Source organism: Lygodium microphyllum, chromosome 27, assembly GCF_053477565.2.
Source record: "Lygodium microphyllum isolate KBCC chromosome 27, Lygodium_microphyllum_v1.1.10, whole genome shotgun sequence".
In the NCBI taxonomy this organism is placed as follows: domain Eukaryota; kingdom Viridiplantae; phylum Streptophyta; class Polypodiopsida; order Schizaeales; family Lygodiaceae; genus Lygodium; species Lygodium microphyllum.
In genome coordinates, this window is record NC_141161.1 from 34,127,225 (window position 1) to 34,148,042 (window position 20,818).

Below are 20,818 nucleotides of genomic sequence, written 5' to 3' on the forward strand. Positions count from 1 at the left end.
CACATATTTTCAACCATGCAAGCATTCAATCAAAAGCATTAATATTTTACACAAGTGAAAAATTTCACAAGATACGTATATCTTGAACACAACCATGTATATTGCTTGCCTCTCTTTGTGCCATCAAACATGTCTTATAGCCAACAAAAGCGCGCGCGCATGTCACACACACACACACACAGCCCTCATTCAAACGTTAATTGACTTAATGGTGGTAGCCCCATTTTTTAGGGTACTCAATTGACTTAATCCCACCATAGATGGAGTTAAGTAGCATTATCAACTTTTCTAAGCATGCATTAGAGTACAAACATGTGCAAGTTCATGACTTGAACTTTTAGAACCACAACCAAGCATAAGGTTCAATCAATAGTGGATCTACTAGGTGATGGCTGCCCAAACAAGAGAGAACAAAGTAGACCTCATATCAAGAGGAGATGGTGAGAGAAAAGATCCAAGGCCTTGCAAAAGCTAAAATATGGCATTTCTTAAGACGAGAACTAGAAAAAGGCTTGAACTTTGTCAATTACAAACCCTCTCTAAAGATTAGAAAGTTTTCTCAAACTATATTTGCAATAAATTCACTAGCAACTAGACCTTGATGATGGCAAAGATGCATGTGAAAATATTCGATCTCCTAATATTTACCATTATCACGCGGTGCTACCAATTACCCAATGATTTAAGAGAGCTTTCGGGTCGCACCACACACAAATGGTTACTAGACTTTTCCAATGTTTGGTAAATTAGCCCCTTTTATGGCAAATGTTAGACTTAAACAAGGTGCCACATGCAACTCACTTTACTAGCAATACATGCAGGAAAGCATAGCAAGTTGCAAGTACATAGAAAACCTTAGCAAGTAGCATGTGTGAGATCACCCCTACTACTATTGGGCAGCATTCTCCTTTATTTGAGTCTCTCTCAGAATTGAAGGAAAACACACACACACACACACTCTCTCTCTCTCTTTCTCTCTCTCTCTCGCAACAACCACAGCAAATGGATACCATGTCAGCTCCTCAAACAGAACATTTGAATTATGAATGTGCTACAAGACATGAATGGATGAGTGAACTCCATAAAAAGGGTCCGCTGCTTGTGCTTCTATCCAGTCACTATAGTGACGCTGGATGACAGTGTTCGGCCAAGGGGAGGGGGCAGGTAGTCTTTACTTAGAATCATGGGGGAGGGTGAAGGCGGGGCTTGCAGAATCTCCCCTGAGAGGAAGCCATAGCGGGACCTCATAGATGGTGTATGCTCCTGCTGGTAGTCTCTGCTTGCTCCTGCTGCAGCTGCTGCTACGGACCTTGTAGCCTCCTTGGTTATCTCCCCTGACAAAAACCCCCTGAACCTTACCCTGCTGGGGTGCGCCGACTGATCAACATTCGACCCAAATGACCTCGCCGGGCTCGCCAGCACCGAGGCCAAATTGTAACTCTTTGATTTCAATCTGCCAATGCCATTACTAGCACTGCTAATGCCACTGGCATTGCTTGTAGTACTGTTGATGGCTTGGTCTCTTTGGTCGTTTGATGGAGGAGCAAGAGAACCTAATACCAGAGCTGCTTGTCGCATGCTTGGCCGTACCACAGGATCGTCAGAGAGGCACAGAAGGGCCAGATCGGCCATCGATTTCGCAGACCGTGTGGGGTACCGGCCCTTGAGCTCAGGATCCATGACCAGATAAAGCCTCTTGGCATCCAGAAGGTACGGGCGGGTCCATTGTAGCAGGTTCCTCTCCTCTTCAGGAAATATCTCATCCATGTTTTGCCTGCCTGTCATCAGCTCCAGCAGCACCATCCCAAAGCTCCACACATTACTCTTTGTCGAGAGCTCGCCTGCAGATCGTGTCTCAGGAGCTGCATAAGCATCATCCTGCTGATAACAGACGAATTAGTACTGCGTGTAAAGAACTCAGAAGCAATTCATCTTTGCAAGGTAACATCAATGTGCAAAGAACTGTCAGAGTCCAGAAACATAGAATAGGTCTAACCAGACTCTAGCTCTAACCAGACAATTGTAGCACCAGTGTGACATGGCACTTGGTCATCAGCTAGCTTGCCATAATATTGATCTAATGACAAGATTGCAACAGTGAAGTGATGACACTGCTTTATAGTAGCATCAATGTGCAAAAGCTTGTCACAGTCCAGAAATGTCAAAATTGTCTAACAGACAAGCTCTATCTCCAAGCAGGCATGACATAGTACTAGGTCATCATCTAACTAGTAGCTTTCCACAGCATTGATGTATTGACAGGCTCTCAACAGTGAAATGATGACACTGCTTTTTAGTACCTTAGGCTACCTTACATGATTTATGAGCAGAGGTAAGATACAGTTGGTTTTCTTACCAGTGCAAAAGGACGAGCTGGGCTGTTAGATGGAAGCTCTTTAGAACTTCCTGTGAACCCATAGTCAGACAGCTTTGCATTGAAATCTTTGTCAACTTGGATATTAATGGCCTTGAAACTCTTGTATACTATCTGTTGTACAAATGTTCAAACCGCACATTGCGCATAATAAGCAAGACGGCAAACTAAACTTAGATCAAGGAGATCATCTGAATTATGAATTTCTACATAAAAGAAAGGATACAGATTGCTAGTACCTGTCTTGGAATCCTGTCGTGAAGGAATGCGAGCCCTCGTGCAGCTCCCATGGCAATCTGAAGCCTTGTGTTCCAATCCAAGGGAGCTTTATCCAACCTCCTGGCATACAGCAGGCTCTCCAAACTCCCATTTGGAGGGTGCTCATACACTAGAAGCCTCTCCCTTTCGAATCGTCCAACCTTTTCTGATGCCCGTGAACACAAGGATGGTTCCTCTCCATAAAAGCCAAGGACTTTGCACAGATTAGGATGAGAGAGACGAGCTAGCGAGTTTGTTTCAGATCTCCATCTCCTGAAGCTCTGTAAAGTCAAGAAATTGGCGAACCTTAAGGGCATGAGAAAGGGTAGAGATTCGATTCAACAGTGAGTGAGAATACGCATATAGAAAAACAGGGGCTGATAATGATAGGCATTGCATGTTACAAGTGCGTCAGCAGGCAGAGTTGGGTTAATTCACCAGTGAAGTTGCACATCAGAGCCCACAGAGAAAATGGACATAACCTCCAGGTGGTTACTATGAGTGGGGGCCTCACAAACAATTCTGCTTTCTACGGTGACAAGAGAGCACAGAGTAGACAATTCTGGGATGTTGCAAGAGTTCACACCCTAAACTATAGTGGAGTGGGGGGCTTAACAGTGAACACAGGCTGTAAGACATTCCATAAATGCATAACACGGACTATATTGGACTCAATTCCAATGTTCAAGAATGGCCTTGCACAATTGCATAGCATACATCACAGATCTGAGCTTTAAGAAACTCTATAATAACATTCTTGTTAAGCATTGTAGGCACCTGAATGCGAGCTTGGGTCAAGCAAGTTATAGCCACTTCTGTTGTTTGATGGAGCTCATCCTTGATTACTGCGTGAAACACAGGCCCTGCCCCCCCATCCCTAACAAAAAACCCAGGCGAGAAGTTCTGGCACGCTCCTGCAATCTCATCGTAGGAAAACTCTCTCAAAACAGCTCCACTGTCAATAGGAGGCGGCGGAAGAGGGAGGGGACAGGAGGAAGAAGAAGCTGAAGACTGCGAGGACAAGGATGTCCGCTCCGGCGTGGATTCATCTGTGGTAATGGAATTCTTGTGAGAGGGCCTGTGGGAGGCTGTGGGAGCTGAATTTGATGTTGATGATGATGATGATGATGATGATGATGTTGATGTGGATGTGGAAGTATCATCCGTGGTAGGGGGTAGAGGCAGCGGAAAGAGATTTGGCTCTTCCACAGCCAGGATAGGAGCAGAGTGTGAGATGAACCTCTCCTTGCCGCCATAGCTGCTGCTGCTCTCATGGAAGCTGTCACTGGAGTGATTTCTGAGAGAGGCAGACGATCCAACTAACGCTCTGGAGTGGGAGGCAGCGAACCTGGAGGAGACGCTCTGGAGGAGGGAGGCCTTGGCTCGAGTAGTGCTGCCATATGGGCCGCTCTTGCTGCTGCTGCTGTTACGAGTGCTCCAGGATGATGATGATGGAGGAGCAGGGGCAGGAGGAGGGACTCCATTTCTGAGGTCGAAGAGGTTCTTGACAGATGAATGGACGCTGAAGGATGAGGAGGAGGAGGAGGAGGGTCTGGGTTTGCGCTTGTGCTGGTGATGAGAGACAGAGAAGCAACCCATGGCTTGTTACTTCGATGATGATGATGATGGTGGTGGTGGTGGGGGGGTCAATGCAGGTGCTGCCATAGAAGATAGCAAGACACAGAGAGGGAGAGAGAGAGAGAGACTGTTGCGGGCGGGGGCGGGAGGTGTAAAACTTCAATTAAGAAAAGCTGGTGAAGTGAAGCAGGCGAGAGAGTGTGGGGGGAGAGAGAATAGGAGAGATTGAATACATCCAAAAATCTTTTATGCATTTTCCTGTCTCCTATTTATGTGGGGTTTTATAGAGAGAGAGAGAGGGGGGGGCTACCTGCGTCAAAAAATGGAGGGGAGAGAGGAACGACGTGCATGGCGTCGTTTGAAATCATCTCTTGTGTTTTCTTCCTTTTCTTTGCTTGCCCCCCTCTCTCTACATGTCTCTCTCTCCCTCTACATGTAGCTCTCCTTCCTTGCTTGTGGTGTACCCTCTTCCCCTTTCTGCAACCCACATGGGGTGCCTATTCTCTCTCTCTCTCTCTCTCTCTCTCCCCCACCCCATAATACACGCCTAGATAAAAGATATAAAACACCTGCCTGCAGCATCTCCATCTTCCAAAAGGCTTTTGGACCCCTTCTCCCAAGTTGCCGGTGCGGGGGCAGTATCAATATCATGGCTTTTCCTATCTAGGCTATCTTGTTAACTCGGAGCTTTTGCCATTTGGAGAAGAGAAAGGCTTGAGGCATCAAGATTCCCATAGGATATGGGCGCACTAAAATGACTGCCCCCTAAAGAAAAAGGGGTGTGGACTTGTTGGTACTACTAGGCCCATGACTCGCACTAGCAAAATCTACTTGTTGGAGTCATCCTGGTAGTGATAGTCATCCTGTGTACAACTCAGTAAGCTTGCAGTTTGAGATCGATGTTCATAAAAAACGGAGGCTTAATGGGGCAATCCTAGGTCATTTTCGCTTTAGTATGATCAAAAAAATATAAAATCTAAAGTAAAACTTGCAAATGTCGAGAGTTGAAAGTTATATTAGCTCTAAAGAATGTTTTCCCTAAATGTTGTTTGAGTCTCGTAAAAGTTGTAAGGTAACCCATACAAAGACTTGGATCTAGCAAAATCTACTTGTTGGAATCATCTTGGCAGTGATAATTATCGTGTGCACAACTCAATAAGCTGGTTGAAAGTTCTTATATCAGCTCTAAAGAATGTTTTCCCTAGATGTTGTTTGAGTCTCGTAAAAGTTTTAAGGTACCCTATATAAAGACTCGGGTCTAACCTTTTGGTAGTTGACTAAATCCTTTGGGGGTCATTTATCTAGAATCTTAACCCATATCATATTATTGAGGCAACTAACGATTGGAGGATTTGGCTCTAGCTCTCATTGTGGAAACACAATCATAAACTAAAGCAAATGTAGTCATGCTTATGCTATATCCCTAGGGCATGCTAGTGTATCATATTAATGAGCTAATCCACACTTGGTTTCCAAAGAGTGTGAAATGGCTTAGAAATGTTTTCCACATGTGCACCAATGCTGATTTTCTTAATTGTTTGAGCACGTGGACATTCACAATTTGCATAAATCATAAAGAAATTTAAAAGGTATCAGATAATATCTCCTGGATGCATGGCAATTGCTTTCTAGAGGGACATGACCAACATTGAGTGAGTAAGGTTGTTCCAAGCTATAGGCTAGGCGTTGGGTCCTAAGGGAAAGAAAGTGAGGAAAATGGTATACTCCTGGATACGATCAATTGGTACCTTGAGTGGAAATGTGTGCGATATTGTGTTATATATGTTTAGCGACTCATCGAGGGGCCAATCCCCAAGGTGTAGGAGAGTCGCAGTGAGGTAGCGGCAGTCAGCCGTGGGAGGACCTCCTATGTTTGTAATTTGTGCTATTTGGCAATGTGCTGGGACTCCCTCTAAGGAGTGTTAATTGGGTTAGAGTTGGACTACGAGACGTGATACAAACGCAAGATGTTTAGGAAGATGATGTATGTGTAGCATAGTCACACATCACTCCTCCATGCCTCCAAGATGGTATTAGCTCGAGTTCTAAATACTAAAAGGCTTTACAAGTCTTAAGTAGAATAGCACTCAATTGATCAAGTGCACCTATCCATAGAATGGGATCATCAAGTTAATCTATCATGTCCTAGTTACTCATTCAACAAGTTTGTGTTACTTACTTAGTTTATGCTACCACATTGTTTGGACATATGTAAACAACTTTCTTGATTCACCCGTTACACAAGGTTTGTTACACAATTCCTTTAAGCATAACATATCAATCAACAATTCATAAACATTCTTTCACTAGCAAATAAAGAACATTTTCACATTAGAAATAGATCAACAAATGTCACAAGTGCACAACTTCATTTGATTAATGAAGGCAAGGGCTCTTTGGATTTTAGAAAGTTCTACTTTGGGTTCACACATGCATGTTCAATCAAACTATGCATATCATAGCTTAAAACAACTTAGAAGCACATAGAAAATGGTCTAAAGTTGTTTAAAACATACTCTCATGAAGTAAGGACTCATTAAATAACCAACCAACATTGCTAAATGATCTAATCTAAGGTAAGACTCTCCTTGTCCCTAGCATCTTCCCATTTCAATCCTCTAGTATACATGGACTTAGAAAGGACTAGTTTAACCTTGAAAAGGACATGCCTCACCAAATAACCAAGTCATCTTTTGCAATGAGGGATATCCTCTCCCATCTTAGGTATCTATCCAAATTACTCTGCTACTTGAGGTACCTATCCAATGAAATCGGACGACGTGAACCCAGTCGGACAACGTGAACCCAATCACTAACAAGATTACTATGTACAATTGTGGGTTTAATAATTAGAAAATGATGGCTAGTGCATCTATACATTATCCTCAAGAGTTAAAGGTCACATTGTAGATCCAACCATACTAAATGGTGGAGCTTCAAATGCACTCTTTTTGCATATCTCATCACATCCCCCACAAGCTCTAGTATACACAACACTAGTAGCTGACCCTTAATAGCAAGAAACACACTTTCACTACCAAACACTACCTTAGGAAGGTCCTTTGAGTGCACATTCATGGTGGGCTTGTACGGTCATCCTCAATCCTATCAAGATCAATGAAGTGGGTAGGTTTGGCAAAAATAACCTTGCTAGTTGCATAATATTAAGCATTGTGAATAATATTATAAAAAGCACACTATTAATCAACCAAAAATCACAAACATGCTCAACCTACATTTGCAATCATTTGGATTTCCCTTCATGGTAAACCATGCTAGCATGTGCTCTTACACAAAGGATATCAGTTTCCACAAAGCACTTACATGATGTCACATTCACAAATGAAGGCAATAACAAAATAAAAATATATACCACTATTCAAGAAAAAAAAATAGTGCTTACTTGATATTAGTATATGTGAGTAGAGATATCACCATGAGCTCTACATTATTTTCACTACTTTAATTATTGCCAATACATCAAGACTCCAACAAGACAAAAGTAATTCAATAGCTTTATGTGACATCTACAAACTCAATACTAGAGCCTTCATGTTAGAGGTGTATAACCAAAGAAGGAGCAATATATTTGTTGCCCTCATTTAAGGAAGCATCACAATCTTTTCCAATTTGAGATTCCCTTGCTCTTAAAAACGTAAAAGAAGCCCTTCATCTTTGTTACTAGTCCTCACTCCACCAAAACGCTTGTCATAGTCCTTATCTCCTAGCATTTTACTCAATCTCTTGAGTCTGGACTATCGAGCACACACTTTGATGTGATCAATTGTGTTGAAGTCTTTGTGCAACCATGTAATATTAATCTCATTGAATCATAAACTACTACATTCCAATGCTAAGGAAGTTCAAGATCTTTAACCTCATATCAACCGTCCTCTATAGAGTGTCATTTGCAATGAGATGCTCTCACACCAAGGGTAGTGTTTATGCTCCCTTGTTGTGAGGATTTGGTCTTTTAGACACTTGAAAACATGCAAGGGCTTTTCAACCTTAGCTAATCAGGTTGGAGTATTTATATTTATTTGGCTTCAACAAACTACATAGCCACCTAAAATCACATATTTTACCTTAAGGAAAACAAACAATATATGAGAGGCAAATTAGATAAGTTGAATAAGTTTAAACCTATTGTAGAAATTGCTATGAAAATTAAATAAGTTGAATAAGTTTAAGCATGTTGTAGAAATTGCTGTGAAAATAATATGATTTTATTTTTACTTTTATGGATTTTATTTGTTTATTTTTCACATGAATTATTAGACAGAGTTATGTAAAATAAATATATTAAGGAAGCACATTTTAATGCATAAAAATTTATTTATGGTCATCTGCTTCATAGTATGGAATTATTACATTGTTGGGCACTCATTAGTGCAAGCATATTTTATATGCATACACACAATTTATTTATTTGATTAAACTATTGTGCAAGGCCTAGAACACTTGGTTATTATTTGGTAAAACTTTAGAATAGGTTTATTAGAATAAGAGTTAGAAAATATTAGAGCAAAAGTAAGGAGTTCATGTAAAGAAAGCAAGAGTCTCAAAAGGGGGATGCTTTTCAATGATACTAGGCACTTCGCACCTAGATTCTCATAGTGCTTCGCATTGGTGTTCTCCCAATGCTCCATACTTAGATTCAAAAGCATGTTTCATGTGGTAAGAGGGTTCATGGGAGGTCGATATAAGGAACATAATCTGAACTTTGAAATATTTGGGAATACACACATCCATGTGTGTGTGTGTGTGTGTGTGTGTACAAATGAATGATACATACACACACACACACACACACACATTTTTTTTCTTTTTCCCTCTTCTTGTTGCTTCTTGTTGCTTCTTCTTCTTCTTCTTCTTCTTCTTCTTCTCTCTCTCTCTCTCTCTCTCTCTCTCTCTCTCTCTCTCTCTCTCTCTCTCTCTCTCTCTCTCTCTCTCTCTCTCTCTCTCTCTCTCTCTCTCTCTCTCTCATTGGTGTTCTCCCAATGCTTTATACCTTGTCCATTCAAAAGCATGTTTCATGTGGCAAGAGGGTTCATGGGAGGTCGATATAAGAAACATAATCTGAACTTTAAAATATTTGGGAATACACACATCCATGTGTGTGTGTGTGTGTGTGTGTGTGTGTGTACAAATGAATGGTATACACACACACTTTTTTTTCTTTTTTCCTCTTCTTGTTTTTTCTTTTCTCTGTGTGTGTGTGTGTGTGTCTCTCTCTCTCTCTCTTTATATATATATATATATATATATATATATATATATATATATATATATATGTATGTATGTATGTATGTATGTATGTATGTATGTATGTATGTATGTATGTATGTATGTATGTATGTATGCGTGTGTGTGTGTGTGCGTGCACGTATATGGATATGCATACGTATGTATGGATGTGTTTGATATATGTGTCTATTGGTGTGGTTTTATAAATGTGTGTTCTCTCCCTCGCTCTCATCATTTATATTTTTTCTTCTTTCTTTTTCTTTCTCCTATCTTCCATCTTTCTTCATCTCATATGTGTACATTGTTGGAGCGTTTGGGGTTGAAAGTCTACCACGGGGATAAGAGATAGTAGGGTGAAGGGAGATTCAGGGAGAGCCATAGATGAAAGAGAAAGGGGTTTAAAGAAATTGAATATGTAGAAGAAAACTGATAGAGGTGAAGCCTGTCAATTTATTTCAGCATCCTGTCATACATGGAAGACATCAACTCATAATCATAGCTCAGAACCAAATACATCCAAATAAGGGTGGGTCGAAGTCCAAGACACATTGAGACAATAGCTCATCTCATACACAAATACATAACATAATTCATGATCATAATCCATGATCCATGCTGCTACCATCCATTGAGTGCTATAGGTATTCACCTCAAAATTACATGCAAACTTCAAACTAGTAGTGGCCATTGAGTGCTATAGGTATTCGCCTCAAAATGACATGCAAACTTCAAACTAGTAGTGGTAGAAGCCACTACAACCAAGGCACATATCAAAACCTCCCGTAAGCTAAAGAAGCACTTCATCCCTGTCAATAACAATGTATTCTAGCCCTCAATCAAGGCTCCAAAATGCATACAAATCCAATCATAAGCCTCTCTAATGAATGTCCAAGGTTGCCATGCTGTTTAGGGATCGTATCCAATATATATATTCACTTAGATCACTTGCAAGATCTCCCAAATTAGTGGACTGTGGACTGCCCTATTTATGACAGTTTTGAACAGTCCAAAACAGCCCATAGACCAAGAAAAATCACACCTTTGGCTGTCCCAAGTGGTGCACTAGATCGTGGGAGCAAGAACCAAGCTCTAGGCATTTAGGAAAGCCCTAAGAATGAAGATGAAGCAAGAAGAGACCTTGTTGGTCATAGATTTCCTATTTTTTCTTATTCAGGACAACACCATAGCTCTCTTCCTCTCTCTCCCAAACCAAGTGGAGTTTTCCAACTAAGTGACATTTGAGCAAATTGAACTTAAAGAGTCACTGCTTTGTGTCCTGTAACCTGTCTCCTAAAGCTCCTATAGACCAAGTATGCAGACCTACATGATCCACACAGCATCTCCATTTTTCACACTGAAGACATAAAATCCCATGACATCCACCCCCTCCTAACTTGAACATCCTCCGACATGTGCCAAAGTCTTATGAATTTGCAGTGTTAGGAGAAGTCTCCTCCTCCCTCTACCATGTCAATGTCTTCATCTTCTACCTCTTCTTCTTCTTCTTCCATATTCTCATGTTCATGCTTAGTATCCAACTCTATTAACTCATATGCTAAAGACTCGCTATGTTTAAAGAGCTTGATATGTTTTCTAGCCCCCACTGGAATCCTTAGAACCCATCCATCTCATTTAATGCATAGGCAGCATCGTCAAGAACAAACCTTACTACATATGGACCAAACTACCACTTTTCCATTTTTCGACTGGCACTATGCTTGATTTTCCAAACTACTATCATAAACCAGCACCCAGTCCCCTTCCGATATAGCTCATGGTCAAAGTTTGTGTCACTTGTCAAACCTCTTCTTATTCTTGATCCTTGTAGTCTTCAGATTTTTCATGGTTGTCTCAATGTCTTCAAGATTTTTTTCTAATTGTCTAATGCGTAGGACCAACAAGTCTTCTCTATTCAAACCCTCTTCCCATGGTAGCACACTCCAAGTAGCACTGGTCTCCTCAATAGGAATGATTGGCTACTGTCCAGGCATATACCCTGTAACTGCACTATGAGTGGTCTTATCAGCCCATAAAGCAAAGGGTAACATTCTTGGTCACTCTTTCATCCTATCCTTGCATGACTTTGCTAATGCCTTAATGCTAGGCCGATGACCCCTTTCACTTTTGCCATTTGCTTTCAGGATTATAGGCTAAAGTTAAAGCCAACTTGATACCCAATGGTGAAAAGAAGTCACAAGCCTGATCCACATCCCATTCTCCTCTATCAACACGTTATCAACACAACCATACCTGCAAAAGATTTCTTCCAATAAGAACCCACAAACTGCTTGAGAGTAGTCTTTGTACTAAGAGCTCGACCTTCCACTTGATTTGTCAATTCTTCTCATGCAAGCACAAGATATCTCATATTCCATAAACCTGTAGGCATGGTAACCAAATCAACTACCCATTTGTAATGCATAGACAATGGATAGGTTGGTGACAACCCATCTCTATGCTTTACCATGGTATACATCTGACAGACACTGCATGATTCCACATAATGCTCCACATTTTATACATGTTCTGCCACCAATACTTCTCTTTGATCTTGGAAAATGTGCCCCAAACTCCTCTATGTCTTGCCCATAAACTTTCATGAAATTCTTGCATCACTTGTTGTTGAGAAGCCCTAGCTCCTAATACATGTACTGGAGCTCCTCTCTTTTTCTTTGCATACTTCCATAAATATCCATCTTTCAAGAAAGATCCATAATCTTTTCTTTTAATCCTTTTGAATTCAGCTTTAGACCACTCAGCCTTCTTTGTCATGAGGCTAAGATATTGGCCTATTTTCAGTCCATCATCCTCATACAACTCTTTCAAAAATTGTGTTCTCACTAAAGCATAACACTGATCATGCTTTCTTTTTGCTGCCCATCTCTTCTCCATGGCTATAAGCTCTTTTCTTACTATTGAAATCCCAATTACAACAACTGTACCTGTTGTCTTTGATGTTATGACAATTGTACTTGCATTTATGATAGTTGTACTTGCTGTTTTCAAATTTGTACATGTAATAACAGTAGCTGCATACTCATTCCTTGCTGCCATAAAGTCATTTTCAGCTCCTATCATGTCATCCTCTTCATCTTCCATCAACTCCTCTTCATCTTCAAACCTTGATCATGAAAGCATGTCAGCCATGGGGTTTTCTCTACCTGCAATATGCTAAAAATCAAGGTTAAGTGACTTTATATATGTAATCCACTGTAACATGGCAATATCGGGAGTTGAGCAATTTACTATCATGCCCAATAGAGGTAGACATTTAGTCTCTACCACTATATGAGCTCCCATTAAATATTCCCTATCACACTTAAGGGTTGTCATTACACCCCAAAGCTCTCTTTTGACTTGAGAATACTACCATTGCCGTTCATTGAGGACCTTTGCTTCAAACTGAATGGCATACCTATTTCCATAAGCATCATCTTGACCCACTGCCAATCCAATGTCAATTGGACTTGTATCCACGATGAGAATGATAGGTTGCCCATTCTCATAATTTTCTCTCTTTAATGTTGGAGCTAAAATCAATAAGCTCTTTAACTTCTGAATTGCCTTCGTATGTTGTTTACCTCACCAAAATTTTTTCCCTTTTCTCAAGAGCTGATATAAACTCTTAGCCACATGAGCAAAATGCGGAATCCATACCAAAAAAAGATACACGCACCCAAAAATCTCCTCACCTTGGATACATTTGAACATGTCTCCTGCATCCTGCTTATGGCAACAATCTTCATTGGTGAGGGTTTTCTTTGATATGGTCCACACATGTGCCCAACAACCAATACGTCCTCTACTCCAAAAATCGACTTTTCTCCTAACAGAGTTAAATGCACTTCTTCAAGATGTCTCAAAATCCTGTCACAATCATCAATATGATAAGCCACAAATCTTCTACATCCCTGGTCATTCAGCTCTTCATTCTTCTCATGGATATCACACCCTTTTATGGCACATCATCAAGAAAGGTTAAGGTCAACTGAGGAATATACTTCCTCAAAACTTTATGCATAGCATTCATCATATGCGCCACTGAATTGGTTGCTCCATGTGGAAGCGTACACATCCTAACCAATCCAAGTGGTGTCTTCATGATAATGATTTCCCAACTTTCCAATGCAAGCTAGAACTGATCATATCCTGAATATAAATCACCCATAGAGTAAATTGCCTTGCTTGCAAATACTTCTGCAAATTCATCCACTATCAGACCTGATCCAACACTCCTTTTGGTGACTTTATTACTGGTTGTAAATCTTGTATAAACCTCAAAGCACAATTCTTCTTTGGAACAGTAAAGCACCGATTCAAATGTGGAGCTAAAGAGGGATCCAAAATCTGCATCTTGATCTTCTCATTCAAAAGCCCCAACAGCTTAGGCAAATATGCCCAAGGCACTGGAATAGGCTTTAAATTCCATGGCACATGAGGTACTGTAAAGATCACCATAGGTGCAGCTTGGATCAACACATCCAATTTCATCTAGCTAAAATGCAAAGGCTCTCCCATGCCTTGCCAACATTTGCAGAAATAAGCTCTTTCTACAGGAAAAAGAAAGCTTATATTACCAATTTTCAGCTTTTGCGAAGTTTCAGCTGTAAATTTATGTCCTACTCCATGTGGATCCCGCAAACTAGGATGTTGAGATACTTTTTCAGCCAACCCATCACTTTTAGGCAGTAAATGCAAAGCCACATGCTTAACCTTCTTTGCAACTATTTTGTACTTTGTATCCACCCTTGTGTTAGCCCTATTTTGTAGCCCATAACATTCATGCTCAACAAACTCTTGAATGACTTCATACATCTCTAAAGTATCAACATAAATAACATCTTTTATAGCCCTGTTTTCAGCATTAGTTACTGTAGAAATTTCAGCCACTATATCAACATCAACTAGCCCTGAAAACAGCCCTAAAATACCTTCATTTGCAGCCATCAAACCATATGTCTTCAGCTCTTTTTCATCCTAAACCTACATATTTCTTTTCAGCCCTACACATGGCTGAAATATTCTTAAAACTACCAAGACTACATGCTGTCCATTCCTGCAATCCAAACACAAACACAGTTTTCCCTTTCTTGGAGGCATAATTATCTTCCTACAGGCATTACCATTACCTCCACTTACATCAGTGCTATCTAAAAACCCTTAAACTCTCATGCATTAGGTGGCATGGGATTATCCTGCAACCTATCTTGATTGCGGGGATGATTCACACAAATAATGAGAAACTGCACTACCTTTCTATTATCTTTACTTCGTACTCGAGAATATGAAGAATTATCATCCAAGGCTTTTGTTTCCAGTCTATATTCTGAAATATAAGGCTGCCCCCAAATCATCGGATTACTACATGAATCCTACACAAAAAAATGATATTCGTCCCTAACATCTCCAATAGTCCCGAGTACATTTAGACAAGCTACATAAAGATCCCCTGATGAATTGTTTGCTGCCTACATTCGCCATCCCGAATATACATCAATCGGTCAACCTCCATTCTCATACAAGCTACATGCCATAACATTGATTTCAAAACCTTGATCCAAGAGAGCTATGCAAGGTGTCTCTCTTTCTCCCACTTTAACAATTGTCTTTGTTGTAGCACGAGCCCAATGTGTTCATGAGAATAATGACTACTTGGAATAAAATGAGCATCTTCTTCTTCATGTACTTGTCGATGGACATCCCCATTGTACATAGCCTTCATAAAATGAGCATCTTCTTCTTCATGTACTTGTCGATGTACATCCCCATTGTACATAGCCTTCTCTCTATGCTTACTGCTGCCCACAATACCATTTTCAGCCCCACAAGCTTGTTGTCTACACTCTCATTCATTCCATTTTCAACATCAGCCTGTTCCAAAACAACATTGCATACATAATCATACTCCCTTTGAAGTTGTTTCTCTATGTCTTTGTCAACCTGCATCAATGCTTGCAAAACTTCACCATCAAATTGCCTTTTCCATTTCAACATATCAATGATTGCATCATGAAATTCACGCTTCGTGATTCCAAGAACTTTGCCAAGTGTGAATTCCACTCTATTGCCAAGTATGTGTTCTTCCAAGAATTTTTTAAGGTTTGTAGCAATTTCAAGATCTTATTGCAGCTTATAACCGGGTTGCTTGCCCCTTTTCTTCCCTTTTTGTTTCTTATCCTAAGATGCATCCTCCATAACATGTTTAGGTATGGCTTTTTCAACCTGTTTCTACTGCTCCGGTTTTACTTCGTGTTATGCGTTTAGAAGGACCTGAAGTGGAAGAACCAACAGTGTCCTCTTCTCTTCTTCTCTTTTCTTCCATAAGAGCTTCTTGATTATGAAGTTCAATCAAATAAGAATAGGCTAAAAATGAATCCATTGGTGCACTCCATCCTATTCTCCCTCGTATACTCTGACTTGCATCAACCAATTCAACCTTTGTTGTTTTACCCTTTTCCATGCAATCCAATGCTTGCATCCAAATGTGAGATTTTGCTTCAGCCATGCATCCTTTACGAGCTTCATCAGCCCTTTCAATTCTCAAGCCATATCTAGCTGTATCTATGGCTATAAATGTTGTCCTTGCAGCCATCTCTTCCAACCTCTTCTGCATACCACCATTTTCAAAATTTGGCTCGCATGTAATTTGCCATCTTTCCAAAAGACTAACCTTTTTTCTTCCACTTCACTACTGTAGGCTATACAGTCTCGCTTTTTATGCTATAAACTGTCGCACCAAATGCATCTCCTCTTGTATCCTTCTCTATACGGCCTGATCCTTCTCTTCTACCTTGCCTGATCCTTCTCTTCTACCTTGACATCCAACTTTTTGACCTTTGTATTAATTTTTGTCAAATTCATCCTCAAATCATGCATGCCCTTGATTAATTCATCCACAACATCACCTTTAAGAGCCGGACCAATAGGTATAGCCAGTTGTTCTACCATAGGTACAGGCGCTTTGGTTGCAATTTCAGCCCCCTTTCTAAGCACTGGCAGGTGTGGTGCCATTACCCATCTTTATTTCATCCACTCTCTCTTTATTGACATATGCACTACCTCAGTTACATTAGCCCAATCTGATTTCAATCCCATTTCAAAAGAGGCATCTTCTAAACGATTAGTCAGCATCTCCTACAAGACAAGATCTGCAGCCTTCAGGAACAAATCAATTTTTTGGCTCTCCAATGATTATTGCTCATCAACATCCAACGACTTTCAAATTCACGAAGCTCTTCAAATTGGGATCTTCAATCTAGTCTGTAAATGTCTTTTTAGTTACCAATCCTGCATCTTCCAAGAAAAGCTCTTCTCTCAAAGCTTCTTAAAAGCTTTCCAATCAGCATCTCCTCTATGTAACTCATTAATTTGATTGTGCAATGCATGTAGCATGGCCAAACAAGAGAAATATTGACTCTATGCATGCTGTGGTACCCCATGAAACATCATCTTTTCTTCATATAACCGGATGAAGGCTGAAACATTTTGACCCTAAAACTACTTCAATTCCTGTCCCACTGCCTACTGCAATGCATTCACAACTAAGGAATCAATTCTTTCTGCTTCCTGTCAAGTTTGCATCTACTATTGTAACAACAAGTGTTGTTGTTACTATTGTTGCAATAAAGCAATCATATATTATAAAGCATCACCACCACTTGAACCTGCAGAATCCCCCATCTTTACACACATGCTTCCGACTTTCACGTCTAGTTCACCACTATCGGAGTATTTGGGGTCAAAAGTCTACCATAGGGGTAAGAGACTATAGGGGTGAAGGGAGATTCATGGAGATTAGTAGATGAAAGAGAAAGGGGTTTAAAGAAATTGAAGATGTATAAGAAAACTGATAGAGGTGAAGCCTGTTAATTTATTTCAGCATCCTGACATACATGGAAGACATTAGCTCATAATCATAGCTCATAACCAAATACATCCAAGTAAGGATGGGTCGAAGTCCAAGATACATTGAGACAATAGCTTAGCTCATACACAAATACATAACATAATCCATGATCCATGCTGCTACCATCCATTGACTGCTATAGGTATTCACCTCAAAATTACATACAAACTTCAAACTAGTAGCGGTAGAAGCCACTACAACCAAGACACATATCAAAACCTCATGTCAAATCCATGTCAAAGCTAAAGAAGCACTTCAAGTCTTGTCAATAATAGTGTATTCCAGCCCTCAATCAAGGCTCCAAAATGTATACAAATCCAATCAAAAGCCTCTCTAATGAATGCCCAAGGTTGCTTTGTTGTTTAGGGATTGTATCCAATACATATATTCACTTAGATCACTTGCGAGCTCTCCAAATTGACTGGACTATGGGCTGCCCTATTGATGACAATTTTGAATAGTCCAAAACAACCCATAGACCAAGAAAAATCACACCTTTGGCTGTCCCAAGTGGTCCACTAGATCTCGAGAGTAAGACCAAGCTCCATGCATCAAGAAAAGCTCTGAGAAAGAAGATGAAGCAAGAAGAGACCTTGTTGGTCATGGATTCCCTATTCTTTCCTATTCAAAATAGTATCCTAGCTCTCCTCCTCTTTCCCCAAATACATACGCTAGACACACTTTACCTTCCTCTCCTTAATCTTGCATGTTTCTTCTAAGTTGAACTCTTGTTGCATGCCCTTGGAAGCTCCACCTATGGTCCAACTCTCTCCCTACAGCCCACGCTCGTGATTTGCACTGCAAATCACATTGATCTCCTTGTTCTTCACCTACATAACTCTAAGTTGCATAAGGCATACTCCAATTGCCTAAGTCACTAACAAAGGCGTATACCATGTCCCGTGCTCCAACCAAGTGGATTGTCCAACTAAGTGAGATCTAAGAAAAATGAACTTAAAGAGTCACTGCTTTATGTCCTATAGCTTGTCCTAAAGCTCATGTAGACCAAGTATGCAAACCTACATGATCCATAGCATCTCCATTTTTCACATTGTAAACATAAAATCCCATGATAACGCATGTGTACATGTATGTATACACATGTGGGTATGCATTGCATTTATATGTATCTACATGTGTAGATGTGCATGTTTGTAAGTGTGTAATTTAAAGTACGTATTCATTCAAGTCTCTTCTATATTATTTATCTCTTCATTTTTTCTCAGTAAGGGGTGTGTGTGTGTGTGTGTACAGGTATACATATGTTTAATACATGTGTGTCCATTTGTGTGGTTTCATAAGTATGCATACTCTCCTCTTTATACACACATATACATATACACATATCCTATTTATCCCATTTTGTTTCTCTTGTGTCCTTTGTGCCATGTGTGTATGTGTTGAAGGGAGAAGCTTGAGCAGGAGTACTAGGAAGCAAAAGCAAGATAGGTGTGAGCTATGGTGGATGGAACAAGAGAGCAAGAGAGAGACTCAAGATGTGGAAACTCCAATAGTCACAATGTGTGATTGGACTTCCCTAATTCATTAATCATTGAAAGAACAAAGAATAAAGTGGTAATGGTGGGTGCCCACATCACCTGCAGTGTACAAGTATGCAGATATTGTAAGTGTAGTGATTATATGGGTGGCATAACCTAGCAACTCCCACTTAAAGGTGAATGTGTCTCTAGTGAGGAGAGAACAAGAAAAAAGTGACAAAGGAAAAATGTACACAAAGTACAATAGGATAAGGAAAGACGTCATGTCATCCTATGCCATCATGTTTCTAAGGCAAACTATTTCACTGAGATAATTTTAGTGAGTAGATCTACAAGATTTTGGTTAGTTGAGATCTTGACAAACTCAATGGACTTGTCCTCAATGACCTCTCTAATAAAGTGGTAATACACCTCAATGTGCTTTGTCTTTTTATGAAAGATTGGATTCTTGGCCAATTGAATAGCACTCATAGAATTCAAATGTGGTGTAGGGACCACATTAGTAATACTAAGGTCTATCATTACTAGATGGCCTAACTAGAGAGCCTCCATGCAAGCCTCAATGGTTGCAACATACTTTACCTCTATAGTAGATAGGGCCATGCATTTCTACATCCTAGACATCTAAGACAAAACACATCTAGCAAAGATGAAGATATAGCCAAAAGTGAACTTTCTACTGTCTACATGTCTTGCGTAATCAAAGTTAGTCTCCCACAACTCATGTATCCTAGCCACCATAACATATACACATATCTGTAGTGCCCTTATCAAGGTACCTCATGATACCGTTCATCGCATCCCAATGCCACCTAACTACCATGTGTAGCCATATAGCGTGCCACAACTCCCATTACAAATGCTATGTTAGGATGAGTGGCTATCATGGCATACATCAAATTGCCCACCACTACACATGCATAAGGGCCATCTTGGCCTTCTGTTCAATAGATTGAAAAAATTTGGTCTAACTAACATTCACATGAGAAGGTAAAGGATAGCCAATAGGCTTAACTTCCTACATATGAAACTGCTCAAGGACTTTCTCGATATACTTCTTTTGTGACAAGTAAAGGAGCCCCTTAGAGAGATCATGCATGATTCACATCCCAAGATTATGTGAGGTGTGTCCCATGTCATTCATCTCAAAGCTCTTCTTGAGTTGACTTTTCAAGACATCCAACTCATCATGAGCGCTTCTGGTAATCAGCATATCATCCACATAGAGTATCAAAATAATAAGATTGCCATCATGGGCCTTCTTCGTGTATAGACATGGATCTATATCACTGTGATTATATCCTTGTGAATGCATAAAAATATCAAAATTGTGGTACCGTTCCCTAGGTGCTTGCTTAAGGCCATAAATGCTCTTTCTTAACTTGCACACTAGGTGTTTCCTATCTTTTTCCTCAAAGCTCTTAGGCTACTGCTGCATATAAATCTCATCATGCAAGTCCCCATGTAAGAAATCTATATTTACATCCATTTGATAAAGGTTCAAATCTAATTGCACAACTAAGATCCAAACCAATCGTCCAATAGTCATATTGACTACTTAGCAACCAACCTTGCCTTATATGCTAGTTTGGGGAATCCATGGGTACTCTTCAACTTGTATACCCACTTGCATGGGCAAAGCATGCTTTCCATTAGGCAAAGGAACCAAATATTACGTATGATTTTTTAGCAATGAGTTATATTTTGACTGTATAACCCTCTCCCAAGAGTGACTATCACCTCTGCACATGGTCTCATCATAAGTAAGAGTCTGTACATCTTGTCTAGTATTAGGACTCATGGAAGTTACTATATGTATATCCTCTACATCACGTGTGTTCAATGCCTATTTATAAATATTCTTATCTATGAATTTTTCTTGAATAAAACATAACCCTTTTCTATTCAATCTATAAATAACCCCTTTACATTACATCCTTCTGTATGTAAAAAAAG

The 20,818-nt window shown here is 40.0% G+C and overlaps 1 protein-coding gene across 2 annotated transcripts; it reads right to left on the minus strand.

The window, feature by feature from the left end:
- Positions 1–997: 997 nt before the first annotated feature.
- Positions 998–4,432, minus strand: LOC148012201 (uncharacterized). Of its 2 annotated transcripts, none has more exons than XM_087669560.1 (4): positions 3,410–4,432; positions 2,614–2,913; positions 2,357–2,488; positions 998–1,881 (listed from the first exon to the last, which is right to left on the minus strand). In XM_087669560.1, the coding sequence occupies exons 1-4, from the start codon at positions 4,229–4,231 to the stop codon at positions 1,108–1,110; spliced, it is 2,028 nt and encodes a 675-aa protein (XP_087525686.1). In that variant the 5' UTR covers positions 4,232–4,432; the 3' UTR covers positions 998–1,107. The 2 variants fall into 2 exon arrangements, with proteins under 2 accessions (XP_087525686.1, XP_087525687.1); XM_087669561.1 differs by having other exon boundaries at positions 998–1,878; positions 3,410–4,427.
- Positions 4,433–20,818: the final 16,386 nt, after the last annotated feature.